Source organism: Halichoeres trimaculatus, unplaced genomic scaffold (genome assembly GCF_033239565.1).
Source record: "Halichoeres trimaculatus isolate MK-OKI-2021-1 unplaced genomic scaffold, fHalTri1.1 fHalTri1_scaffold_8, whole genome shotgun sequence".
In the NCBI taxonomy this organism is placed as follows: domain Eukaryota; kingdom Metazoa; phylum Chordata; class Actinopteri; order Labriformes; family Labridae; genus Halichoeres; species Halichoeres trimaculatus.
The window spans coordinates 20,165,708-20,179,009 of record NW_027437186.1 but is presented as its reverse complement, the minus strand read 5'-3'; the positions used below and the strand labels follow the sequence as shown (position 1 = coordinate 20,179,009).

Genomic DNA, 13,302 nt, shown 5'->3' with positions numbered 1-13,302 from the left:
TAAAAAACAAAAAAAAAGTTTATACTTGTTTCTTTCGAACCCGCGTGTCGCATTTCATCTTTTCATGTGCCAATCAAAATGTTCATTTAAGAGGAATGAAATATATCTTTTACACACACACAGCATTAGCTGGAGGTGTACAGCAGATGGGGGGAAAGGAAGGCTTGGTTTTATTAGGAAGAAGCAGCAGGGGTGACAAACAGCAGGAGGCCACCTGGCACCTTCTGGACAGGTGAGGGATGAGCACATAAAAATCAGGAACAGCATGTGAAGGGGAGAAGTAAGGCCAGTGAGGGGATGGAGGACACTCAACAGCTGTGGCAATGATGGTAATAAAAGGCCACTTTCTCTGTCTGCTGCTTAGTAATGAAAGTTTTACTGTGTTTTATGAACCTGGGAAAAACTTTTTGTGAGAAGAAAAAACTCAAAGGATGTTTTAAAGATGGAATATATTTGAGAAAATGTTGCACATGATAGTCATGAGTGGGTTTGATTATTTCTTTGAGATAAAAAAAATGAGCTCTCAGCAACAAGAAATGGGATGAAAAATCATTTATTTGATGTTAGTAACATGTTTATTTTATTGTCAAGAAAAACTGAGTTTTTTTGTCGTTTTTCTTGGAGCACAGCTGTCAGCAGCAAATCTATTCGATATAATTGATGCATCTGAGCTGACGTGTCTAATTTGGTACTTGAGTAAAGACAGTGGAGACGTGAGATTTTGTACAGAGTAGCACTCGGCAGCATGAGCGGCAACGCTGATGTATCATTTTATTCAGTGACATGAAAAATGCTTTTTCAACAGCAGAGACACAAACCTACGGTGTGTGTTATAAAAGGTAAAGACACAAAAACCTTGTAATTGTTCTGCACTTGCGTGAAAGTATAAGACGCTTGTTTTTATGTTGAAAGATTGACATCAAGATAGCATAAGACAAACCCAAGAAATGCTCATCTGTTGTAAAAAAGTCTGTTCCTCTCCAGATTCTGATGTGGTGAGCTTTGATGGCCGCAGCAGCCTTCTCTTCAGGCTGAGTCCTAGGCCGAGGCAGACGACAAGAGAGAGCATCTCTGTGACTTTCAAAACCCTGAGGAACTCTGGGATACTGCTTCACGCCAAAGGACAGAACGAGCACAGCCTCACGCTGGAGTTAGAGAAAGGAAAGCTTCTCCTGCTCCTCAGAAAAGGTACAACACTGAATTCACACAGCATCATGGTTGCTCTAAGTCATGGTGGTGCTTTTAAATAATGAAACAGGTACTTGAAACTACTAAGATTTTTATGAATGAGCCTCCACTGAGATGCGGGAGATAATGCTGCAGAGCGAGACATGCACTGCTCGTGAGGAAGTGCTTTTGAGAGGTGTTTTTTTTGCTCTGATTTTCTCTGATGTGGTCATACACTTAGTAACATCAGTTGGCTGTGAAGTTACCAAACTTTGATGAAGGTATAATTGCTCTCCCTCAGATTCATTCATGAACAAAGGTAATCTCCAGCTTCAGTGCAGTCTACTGTTGAGCATGCTTTTACTTACAACTAGAAAAGCACTTAGAGAGCACAGACCTCCCTCAAGCATATTGTGATTGTCACGCAACACTTTAGTCCTACTTTAATGTTAAACTCCCTTTCAGCAGACTGTCTGCTACAATTTGGTGTTAGTTGCAGGTTTGTATGATGATTTGTTACATGACAGTGTTGAAAATTATGTTGACCCAGAACATATTTTATATTATGGATCTTAGTATCCAGAATGTTGCCAGGATCTGGATCGTACTTTTACATCTGTCAGAAACTATGGTGACCTTGTCTTGTATTGGTTTTGCAAAGCAATCTGACCATTTATCATGGAGTTATAAACACATATGGTGAAAACAGCCCTATCTCACAATGATAAAGAATTCTTATATTCTGGATCCAGACAGTGATCCAGATCACCTCCATGATTTAATCACTTTTTCCTTATCCCATTTTGAACATTTCCTGAAAATTTCATCAAGATGTGTTAGTTACTTTTTGAGTTATGTTGTTCACAGACACAGACAAACTCTCTCAAAAACATAAGCTCCTTGGCAGAGGTAGTAAATCAAGGCTTAGTGTACACTCATTTCCAATTTATAGGCAAACAATTTGTAAACACCCTGAAATAATAAAGCATAGTTTCAAATAATTCACAAACAAATAGTTTTGTAATGCTGTGATTTTTAGTTATCTTTCTATTTCGAGAACCCTTTTTGAAGGCTGCTTTTTTTCTGTTATGATCATCTTGGTCAGAGACTATTTTCTCTTCTATCATCATTATCGTCTTGTTTTTCAAACTTTAAAATGTTTGCTTCTCCAAAGTTTGACTTCAGAAAGCTGTCATGCGATCCTCTTCAGGCCACAGCTCCAACACCTCATTATGAGAGTTTTTTTTGTCTGTATGCCCCGAGCAGCTTTCAGCAGCACCTAACAGATGACACTTAGTTCCTCTCTGTTTGCCTCAATATGAGCAAACTGTTAGAATTATCATAGTAGCTTCAAATATATGTATTCTCTCAGAAAGAATCCTTTTTCTCTGCTGCTGTACAAACACCAATATATGGTCTAAATTTCTGAAACTCCTGTCTCATAATTAACACAGTTCCTTTCTGCCACAGGATTTTTTTTTAAATCTTAGAATAAACAACCAGCTACTGATGTTTTGCCTTCTACCTGAGCTTGGGAGGAGGTTGGAGTCGCTGTCTTCAGAAACAAACATAAATCCTTTTTCACAGTAGTTTGCATGAACTGAAATGTTACACTCTGTTTTAACCCTGTTTAAAGATCCAAGATTGATGGCTATAAATCGGAAATGAGTGTACACTAAGACTCGATTTATTAGCTCTGCCAAGGAGGTGATGATTTGGAGAGAGTTTGTCTATTTGTTTGTTTGTGAGCATCATAACTCAAGAATTAATGAACAGATCTTGATGAAATTTTCAGGAAATGTTCAAAATAGGATAAGAAAGAATTGATTAAATTTTGGAGCTGATCCAGATCACCGTCTGGATCCAGGTCTTTTTCAAAGGATTCTTTATCGTTGTGAGATAGGGCCATTTTCGCCATATGTGTATATAACTCCATGACAAATGGTCAGATTGCTTTGCAAATCAATACAAGACAAGGTCGCGATAATTTCTGGCAGATGTAAAAGTACGATCCAGATCCTGGGAATATTATGGATACTAAGAGCCGGTATATGAAATATGTTCTGGGTCATCATAATAAGTCTGCTGAAAGGGAGTATAACATAAAAGTAGGACTAAAGTGTTGCGTGACAATCACCATATGCTTGGTGGAGGCCTGTGCTCTCTGAGTGCTTTTCTAGTTTACTATATGTTACCTTGTTCAAGACAGACACGTAAAAACAACAGGAAGATCAACATGGGACTAATCAAGTCAGCTGATTTTGTTGGAATGCATCATTATTCAGATGCTTTTAGCAGTTTTTGTGCTTTGTTAAATTTAAACTGTGTAAGCTGTCAGCCATATTCCTGTTACACTGATCTCGTCCCTGCTGACAGTGGATTAAAGAAGCAGATGCTGGGTAGATGACTCACTGTCGGTAAATGCTGAGTTGCGTGTCATGTTCATGCCGAATTAGAGAAGGGTGTCAATGTTAGGTTTTGTCTTACAGTGTTGTAGGAAATAAACGGATTAACTTACTGATGCAATTCAAGACGCTCATGTTGAGCGAGCCAGTCTTGCTTGATTTTACAGCCAACAGCCAGCTGACTCACTCATGGTGGACTCACAGTGAGTAGCTGTGCAGTCTTTGAGGCACTAAGGGTCCAACATTGACTCCCTTGTTCGATGCCTGAAACACATCCAAAAACATGGCTCTGCCTCCTAATAGGATTCAAATTTCTGTTGGCACTAAAAGTTTTCCTGAAAATGAAAAGCAGAAAAGCAAGCAGTCTGATTTAACATGGCAGGGTTGTTGTTGTTTTTTAATAATTTGACATATTTTATGCTCGATTGAATTTGCTTTCTTCATTTAAATTTTAAAGAAGTGGTACACATGATTTGACTTTCAAAACATGAATATTAATTTCTTTCCCCACTGGCCAGCCTTCTCTAAAGTCTACAAAAGCTTGTGATTTTTTTTTTTTCCAGGGCTGCTTCTTGCTTTTGTTGAAAGATTTCTGTGTATACTCTTTGAAGTCGCTGTCAAAGGCTTGGTTACCAGTGATCTTGGTTACAGTAGGGCTCCAGAAGGAAGCTCATAGTATGTGCCGTGCAAGCTGAATTTCTCTGTTGCAAACCATCAAGCAAAGTCTGCCTTTGAGAGAGCCAAGCTTCCTTTGCATCAGCTATGTGCTCAGCCAGCAAGTAATGTTTTAAACTCATGATCTGTCATCTGAAAAAAAAAAGAAAAAACTCTTCCTGTCTTTTACTAATATTAGATTTAGAGTTGTAGCGAAGATCCATAATGCAGAAAGAGGCGGAGGGTTAGGAGACATTGTCATGTTATGCTGAAAAGACACAAAAATGGGGTTTTCAGAGCTTTTAGCCTTTATAAATTAATGGGACAAAGGGAGTCCATGCTACCATGTAAACCCCTTGATGAAGTCTATTGAAATCCCAGGGACACCTATTTAAGAAAAAATAAAGGCCTCAGTGAATCATCACAGATTCCCAAATCAAAACAGGAAAACTTGATCCTGAAGACCAGACAAGCATGTGATCTCAGAGAGATTCATGGAGTCCTCATTTTGTTCAGTTATTTTAAGTTGCACTGGCCCTGCTCAGACTATTCACAACCATTTACATAATCCCTGAGGGATGAAACACTGTGTGACAAGTAGCAAACAACACAGATGGCTGCCACTGATGTGAAGCACTCTAAATCCAGAGATGTTATAAAATCTTTCTCACCTCTTATTCAGACTACAGAGGTTTTGAATGTTTTCAAGATTTGATTTGTCGCTGGTCAATCGGCCTGTTAGCTATGGCTGCCTTTTGCAGCAGCTCTCTTTTCTTTATCCGTTTCTTGCAATTTTTTTCGTCTCTTTTTCATAATCTTCATATTTGGAGTGGATCATTACTTTGTATGGCTCATTTGTTGGTCATGGACACCAAACTTTTTGTGGCTTCAGTGATATTTTTACTATTTTTTTCTCCTGTGTTTGTCTGGAGATCCTACATGTAACCATAGCTGCATTGTTTACATGTGAACTCAGCTGTTAGCAGCCTGTAGCATGTCAATGCTAACTGGTGCAAGGCCTGGTGTCTTCAAACAAGGTGAAGAGAAGGAATTGAGGACGACGTGCTGGTTCTCAGGTATGAGCTAAGAAGTGACGACATGGACCTGTCCTTCCATCCATCGTTATTGGGAACATAAGATCTATCTCCAATATGATGGACGAGCTAGCCATGCTAACCCAGCAACAGAGGGAATACCATAGGGCAGAGTAGCATCATGCTATTCACAAACATGGCTAACGGAGTTAACATCAGACACCAATGCCACATTGGCAGAGCTTCACCTGCTGTGAGCAGACAGGATCCAGGAGACAGAGATGGAGCATGACTGAAGAAGCTCAGTCCTGGACCCTGTGGAGGTGGAGGCTGGCTGAACTGGAGAATGATGGACAAGCTGTCATCATCTATTTTCTTATGGACCTTTTTGCACTTTCTATGCATTTTCTTACTTTTGTTTTCTTGATTGCTGCTGTGACTTCAATTTCCTTGGACTTGTTACAATGACAATAAAGTTCTATTCTATTCTATTCTATTATATTCTATTCTATTCTGTGAAAGTTCTTATCCATGTAGGTCATGGTTGGTTTGATTGAAATGATTTAGATAAACAGGTTTGTTAGCTCTGGATCTAAATTAAAATTTCAGGTCTACCCAGTGGCAGAGACATGCATGGTGTCTGTGTATTTAAGTGTTATTTGTTGGACACAAGTTTATAAGCAATCAAAATCAGTGTCTCTGCAATGATTGAAATTCATTTTACTTTGCCCATCCTTTTAAATCTCCCTCACTGCTATCCCAATCGAAACTGTGCTCCTTTTTTATCCAGCAAAGATTCAACTGATGCCTCACTGCTTCTTGTCCCAATGTTTTCCTAAATTCCTCCTGTTTTTCACCAGTAACATATTTTTTTTCTCCCCTTTAATCATTCACTATTTTGGGGATGAGCAAAACACTGACACTACTTTCTTTGTCATTTGTATTTACATTTTTGGGATTGTGTCTCTGGTTTCTCTTTGCTCGCATGGTGCTTTACCTGTTTTCTCTTTCTTTCTCAGTTGAAGCTGCTGCTTGTCTTTGAGAAGTGATTTCCAATATAACACTTCAACAGCACTGTATTAGTCAGTAGCTCAGTAATGAGCTGCCAAAGCCTGTTTGTGAAGATAAACTGGAATAGGGAGGAGATAGGAGAGAATGCAAATGCATCTTTGTGTCAAACCAAAATGAGAAAGGAAATTCTTCAGTCTCAAATAAAATAAAATCCCTCTTTCTTCTCCTTGTTCTCCAGGCAGGAGTTCATCTCCAGACAGTCAACATCTGGTTTCTCTGGGCAGCCTATTAGATGACCAGCACTGGCATCACGTCTCAGTGGAGCACCACAGCACTCACCTGAACCTCACTGTGGATAAAAGCACACTGTGGGTGCAGATTGCTCAAAAGTTCACCCACTGGGACCATGACCAGGTGTGTTTTTCTCTGTGAAGGCCTCAGAGCCCCAGGTTTCCAAACTATGAATTTAATATGTCATATTTAACATTTCATGTCCTCACATCTGTGTTTGTTTTCACTGCTTAGATGAGTGTGGGAGCAGAGCCAGGCCTTGGCTCTCGGAGGTTAGCGGGGTCACACAGAAACTTTCATGGCTGTTTGGAAAACCTTGTTTACAACAGTGTGAACCTGATAGACCTTGCCAAACAGAGAGATCAGCGGGTCATTGTGAAGGTAAGCCAGCTCCTGGTGTGATGATGAAAATCTTGTTTTACCAAACGTACTGCAAACACCTGAGACTTCATAAGCACTCTGCTGAGTGGTGTAGCTGAGGGCATTTATAAAGGTTTATGAAGATATTTTAGGTCAAAGATTAAACAGCATTGTAGTAAAAGCCTTTAAGACATAAAAAGTCTTTTTTAACTGAAGTTTTTTTAAATGTTTGAGGATCATGTGTCCTCATTGAAATACAGTTATAACTGTTTTTCATCAGTATATTACTTGAAAAGAGCCCAAACAACACATTTTCACACAGTAAAAAAAAATATTCTTTTATGTTTTAGAATTACAATCACATAGTTGTTGCCAGATATCCTTCACATCTGGATCAAACAGGTCTACTTTTGGAATTCGGCCGTGTCCATCTTCTTTGGCGCTCATGCACAATGAATCTTGGGATATGTGAGGCTTTGAAGGATTCACTGAATCCGTCCTTCGCGGCCCCCGAAACGGAGGACGGTTTTGTTGGCGCATTTGGAGGAGCCTCCGTATTGGGACAGCCTCCAATGCACCGCTGTGACATAATAGGTCTTCAAATCCAGCCTCCATAGGCTGCAGCCCATGAATTGGGACACGGCTTATGTGTGTCAGCCCTGTGATTGACTGGCGGTGTACCCCGCCTCTCGCCCTAAGCAGCTGGGGTAGCTTCCAGCCCTGCACAGGATAATCAGTATGGAAAATGAATTAATTAAGTCGTTAGTTGCGCTTTCATCTGTCATAGAAGTTGCACACTGTAGTTAAGGCTCCACAAGTTGTGGAATAGAAGAACATCAGTGTAAACTGTCATTTATCAGAAAAAGTAAAATAATTTAATCGCAGTGAGCACAATTTGAGTTGGTGAACTTTTTTACGTTTAACGCTTGGCATTGGTCTGTTCAAATATTACAGACTGAACTTTGAATGAAAATTTGGCCTAACATTTCTCTTTGTGGTGAGTTAAGTTTTTTAACTTTTAAAGAAAAAAAAATCAAAGAATAAAAAGGCAAGACATGCAAAGGTCTCATCTGAACTTTTATTTCCGTAAAACATTGAAATACTCTCCCAAAGGACTCCTGATTATTTTTATTTTCTTTCACTAATGTCCTCAAACTCTTGACGAGGAGTCATGCTTTAGTATCCCTGGCTGTGTGTTTGTGTTTCTTATTCTGCTGAATCTCTACATTTCTACATAACACTTTAACTACCCCACAAAGAGCTTTTACTTGTGATGAAAGGTCTGTGTGTTGTATGCTTTTCTGGAAACAGAAACCCTTTGGGGACTGTAAAACATATCTCTGCTGCCTTCCTCAGCAAAGGACACACTGCAATTATCTTCCTTCAATACTTCATGTACATGTCCAGGGGCGTGCTCTGCTCCTGGCCCCTTAATCTATGTTTTATTTCTCATTCTATTTTCTTCTTCTCTTTCTCTCTGTCACCATTTCGTCCTTTAACGTTAGACCTCAGAAACCTGTTATATATTATGCTGCTGTGTATTTTAAATCTGGTTATTGACTCAGAGGTTGTACATTAATGCCTTTCATGGGGCCTTGTGGATAAGTACCTCTGCATCCACACAGTCTCATAAATGATCTTAAATGTTGGCACCCTCCGCTGTCTCCCTCTGCTGTCTCCCTCTGCTGTCTCCCTCCGCTGTCTCCCTCCTCCATGCATTTCAGGGTAATGTGACCTTTTCTTGCACTGAGCCTGTTTCGGTTGCCATGACGTTCACCAGCCCTCAGAGCTTCCTCTGGCTGACAGAAGTGTCGGAGCCATTGTCCACGGGTGTATCTGTGGGGTTTCAGTTCAGGACGTGGAACAAGGCAGGGATGTTGCTGACCTTTGACCTCCCAAAGCAAGGTGGTGCGGTGTGGTTGTACCTGAGCAAAGCTAGGCTCCATCTGCTGATCCACAAAGCTGGCAGGGCGCCGCTGGAGCTAGAAGTAGGTCAGTGCAAACCTAAACCTTCAACTTCAGATCTTCCCACTGCTTGTTCCTCTGACCTCTAGCCTCCCTTTAACACAGAGCAATAACAGAACATATCCATGCAGAGGTCAATAAGTGAAGCCTCTTTGCTAATCTTAGGGCTTGAATTTGATTTCATCTAAGCTAGAAATTAACCACTCAACACGGGTGTATCTCTTTCTCTTTGACGTATCTGCGTCTCTCCAGGCTCAGCTCTGAGTGACGGTCAGTGGCACTCTGTGGAGCTGCTCTCCAGACGAGGACATTTGACCATCGCTGTGGACGAAGACGAGGGAGCCACAGCTCACGCCAGTCCCTCATTTCTTATAACCACAGGAGAACAGCTCTTCTTTGGTGGTGAGACAAACAAAATGCACATGACAGGTGCTCATGGTTGCCTCTGCATTGCCAGACTGGCTGACTGATGTTTTCCTTTCTCTTCAGGTTGTCCCACTGAAGGGAGCAGCCATCCGTGTGTTAACCCCTTTGAGTATTTCCAGGGCTGCATGCGTCTGCTAAGTGTGGACAACAAACCAGTGGACTTAATCATGGTGCAGCAGAGGCTGATGGGAAACCACAGCCACCTGCAGATCGACATGTGTGGCATCATTGACAGGTCAGCCCTAAAGATTGATATATGTAAATAAATGGGAGATTAATCAAAACAGATTTTCCTATAAACCGAAATTTACTTGGAATGTGTTTTTTTTTGGCATATAATCTATGTAATAGTTATTTTCTAGTGTTAGAGGGTACTGTGAGAGAAGATGAAACAATTTTGCCAAAATGCTGTTGCTGTTCCTTTTTTTGAGCTTGTATATCGTCCTCCACAATCAATCACTCAATTATCAGTCAACATGTATTCATACAGCATCTTTCAATTGGAAGAGACTAATGAATACCCATTAAAATGATAATTGTAACAGCTAAAAATATAAAATAAAAATGAAATAGATCACTTTAATAGCAATACGTTTATAAATAGCTGAAATGAAATTAATAGAAAGGTAACTGTTAAAGTTGAAAATTAGTTAAAGCCTTCAAAATACCATAAATAATAAAAAGAGAGTTAAAAAATAAATGAATCAATAAAATATTAAAATAAAAGAACACTTAGGTTATAAATATACTGGTCTTCAGTTTGTGTCTACAGGCTCTGTGGCTGGTGTCCTCCTGCAGTCACTTGGATGAAATGAGATTTAGAGCAGCAGAGTTTTTGAGTCACTGTTTCCTAAAATGTTTTTTTGATTAAGGTAACAATCCAGAAATCGGTTGGTTTCTATCAGCATTATACGAGTGCACCTTTCACTCGTCCAGCTTTCCTTGCAGCATTAAAAGAATATGTATGCTATAGCTTTGGTTTTGTACAGTATGGATTATTAATTGTGCAAAGCACTTTGACACGTCTGTCTCAGTTGTGTCTTAATTGGAGGGTTGGAGATTCAAACCTGTCTTTTTACACTCACATGCGGTAGTATCCTTAGGCGAGTCACTGAATCCTGAACCATCATGTGTATGAATCATAGACTGTATAAAACATGGACGTAGTCTCGCCAACGTGACCCGTCTGTTTCTGAAACTGGAAAATGAAGCAGCCATATTGGTAGTGGCAAGGGCTTTGCCTACAGCCATAGGGCGCCTGTCGGTCACATGACCCTCAGCTGTGCCTCTGATTGGGGGAGCTTGCGATATTCATATCCTCCGAACAGCTGAGTTTGAGAAAAATTCACCCCCTGTACAGTGGGTGTCGATAGTAAAATTAGCGACTCAGACTGGAGACGTTTTTTGAACCAGGCTGTAAAGAGGTTAATTTCTGCTTTGAAAATGGCTTTTTTTGGTTTGGTGTTTATGTGACTTCTGCTACTTCTGGAGCCAGCCGGAGCGAACACTCGAGAAACAGCAGATTTTAGCACTTCTGCATTGTCTCATATTCTTAGACAGGAGGTTGCCGCTTGGTATGAATAGAAACACCAAACCCTGATGGACTATTGCCACTTTCAGAATTACTGTTTTGTTTTGTTTGTTTTGTTTTTTGGTCTCTTGAAGCAACACAGTAGCCTGTCAGTGCACTGCAGGCGGAAGAACATGTCTGTGTTATGTTTACTCTTAGTTTAAAAACAAACCAGCTTTCCGATCGCAAAGTAAAGTCTAACCTAAGCCAAGATGACTGCTTGGGGCTGAGTCTCTCAGAATATGCTATCTTATATGGCTGACTCAGCTCTGTCTGTTGATTAGTCTAGCTTGAGCGCTGTTTCTCTTGTAGTTTCTTATTGAAGTGGCCCAGTTGACTGGCATTCATTACGACCAGAGCAACTACAATGGACATGTGACCCATACAACCCCTTTGGAAAAATATTAAAACATCCCTTTAATGTAAAGTTTTTGGTGCATATTGTAATTGAAGGTTTTTCTACTTTAAACTTAATTGTCTTTGTCTGAGAAGTAGATGTGCCAAGATTTTTACTGTTCCTGGTGCGTAGTGTAAGAAACCCCTTTCCCCCAGAAAATGACATTGTACATTTTTTAGAACAATTACAGCTCACCTGTATCTCACATTTGTAATGTCTTCTGAGCAGGCTTTGTTTTAATAAAATGTCAACTTGAAAAATTGATTTGCACTCCTCTGTCCTGCCCGAAGTGTTCATCACTGATATGAGCCTGAAGCTTGGCTGCTCACATAAACATTTATTTATCATCTCAGTAAAAAGGCACACATTTTGAAAGTTATTGATTTGCATATTTACAGGAAAGCTAGGGAACAGTAAACTGCCAACATTTGAGATGTGTCAAACAGCACAAAGGGAATGTAAATAAAAAAGGTGCTGCACCTGCTTCCATCCCAACCTGCTTTTGAAATGGGGGAGGATAGAAATTGTTGCTAAAAAGCACCTCCATCTGAGCAGCCTGCTGAGTAAGGCTTTTCTGGCAGTAAATCTCACTAACTTGAAAATTAAAAATACATGCTGCTCTCCTGCCCTCTTTCTCCTTCAGTTTCTCTGCAGTCACAATTTGCTGACCTCATTTTCCCTCCAAATATGTTTACCCAGCTCCTGCTGGGCCCTATTCATCCCAGACTTCATCCTCTTTGTTGTTCTCCCCCTCCCTGCTTTCTCTTCTTCAAACTGTTTCCTAATCTTGATTCCCTCTCCTGGATTTCTCTCTGTCTTTTTCCCAGCAATATCTTCAAAAAGTGACTCTCCTCTCACTGCTTCCTTTAACAAATGCAGTTTCTCCTCTCCCTCCTCATTGCTTTCTTATTTTTCTTGCCAGTGTAGTTCAGTCCAAGTGTCCAAGTCCAATCCAACAGCAGTATTTTTTGTTTGAGTATGTTGCATTTATTTTTGATACCAACATGAAATCCATGGTTAAAACAAGACCAGTGGTCCAAACTTGCCTGAAAGATGCTTTTCTAAGCTCATATCCACAAACAAAGACAGTTAAAGATACTCATCCTGAATGTGAAGGAGAGTCTGTTTGATGTGTGAACAGAGCCTTGTTTCCTCCACTGATCTCAGAGTGAGACTGTAGATGACAGAGACACTTTGAGTGCCTTGATTTCAGCATTTTGTGATGTTGGCATGTGTATCCAAGCACTTTTATTTCCAAAAACGTGTAGTTATACACGTTCACTCATGTGGAAAGGAAGAAAAGGAAAGAAGGGAGGAACAAGGAAGGAAGAAAGTATATTTACTCCTCATGTCTTTCTTTTACTACAGTTATTTACAGGCACTTAAATGAGCCATGAATGTGTAAGTCATTATTTCCGTAACTACTTGGGACAAATAAAAGAGAGAAACATTTTATGATGCTATATTTGCCAGCAATCAATCGGATTCTATTTAACAGCTCAGAAGTCGATACATGCTGAACAAAGAAGTCCTTTGGAAGCTGTTAGTGTTAAGATGTTGCCAAAGTGTCACTGTCTGCTCTAAACTTTGTGGATTTTCTATTCTCACCAGACAAAAGTAGAAATGCACAAACCGGTCAGTCAGCTTATCTCTATGGACTGTATGAAAAAAAATATTTAGTCCCAACCTCTGAAAACAACAACAGGCCATAAGAAGAGCCAGTTTCCCTGGCCTCCATCCAGACTTTGTTTCTTATTCTGCAGGGACAATAATGGCAGCACAGCGTAGACCAGCTAAGGGGTAGAGAAGTCTGAGGTTACTTAAGTTCCTTTCTTATTCCCACTAGGTTCATTTCCACCGTTAAAAAAAGAAAATCAAAGGAAGTTTCTCTTTGAGAGTGAAACCCTTAATTTTTTTATTTGATTGTAACTTCCTTGAACAAGAGTTTTTGCTCTTTTGCAAACATTTGGTTGAGAAGACTCTTGATTCCTCATTTATATTCATAATTCAATCAAATGTGTC

The 13,302-nt window shown here is 40.0% G+C and overlaps 1 protein-coding gene across 3 annotated transcripts in view; it reads left to right on the top strand.

The window, feature by feature from the left end:
* The window catches only part of LOC141794999 (contactin-associated protein-like 4), a 102,199-nt gene that overhangs the window by 70,593 nt on the left and 18,304 nt on the right, over window positions 1-13,302 (top strand). For all 3 annotated transcript variants that reach the window (XM_074675712.1, XM_074675711.1, XM_074675713.1), the window contains 6 exons: window positions 985-1,188; window positions 6,510-6,685; window positions 6,797-6,943; window positions 8,647-8,914; window positions 9,140-9,289; window positions 9,377-9,548. In XM_074675712.1, coding sequence (XP_074531813.1) covers window positions 985-1,188; window positions 6,510-6,685; window positions 6,797-6,943; window positions 8,647-8,914; window positions 9,140-9,289; window positions 9,377-9,548 — 1,117 coding nt within the window. The remainder of the gene's footprint in view (window positions 1-984; window positions 1,189-6,509; window positions 6,686-6,796; window positions 6,944-8,646; window positions 8,915-9,139; window positions 9,290-9,376; window positions 9,549-13,302) is intronic.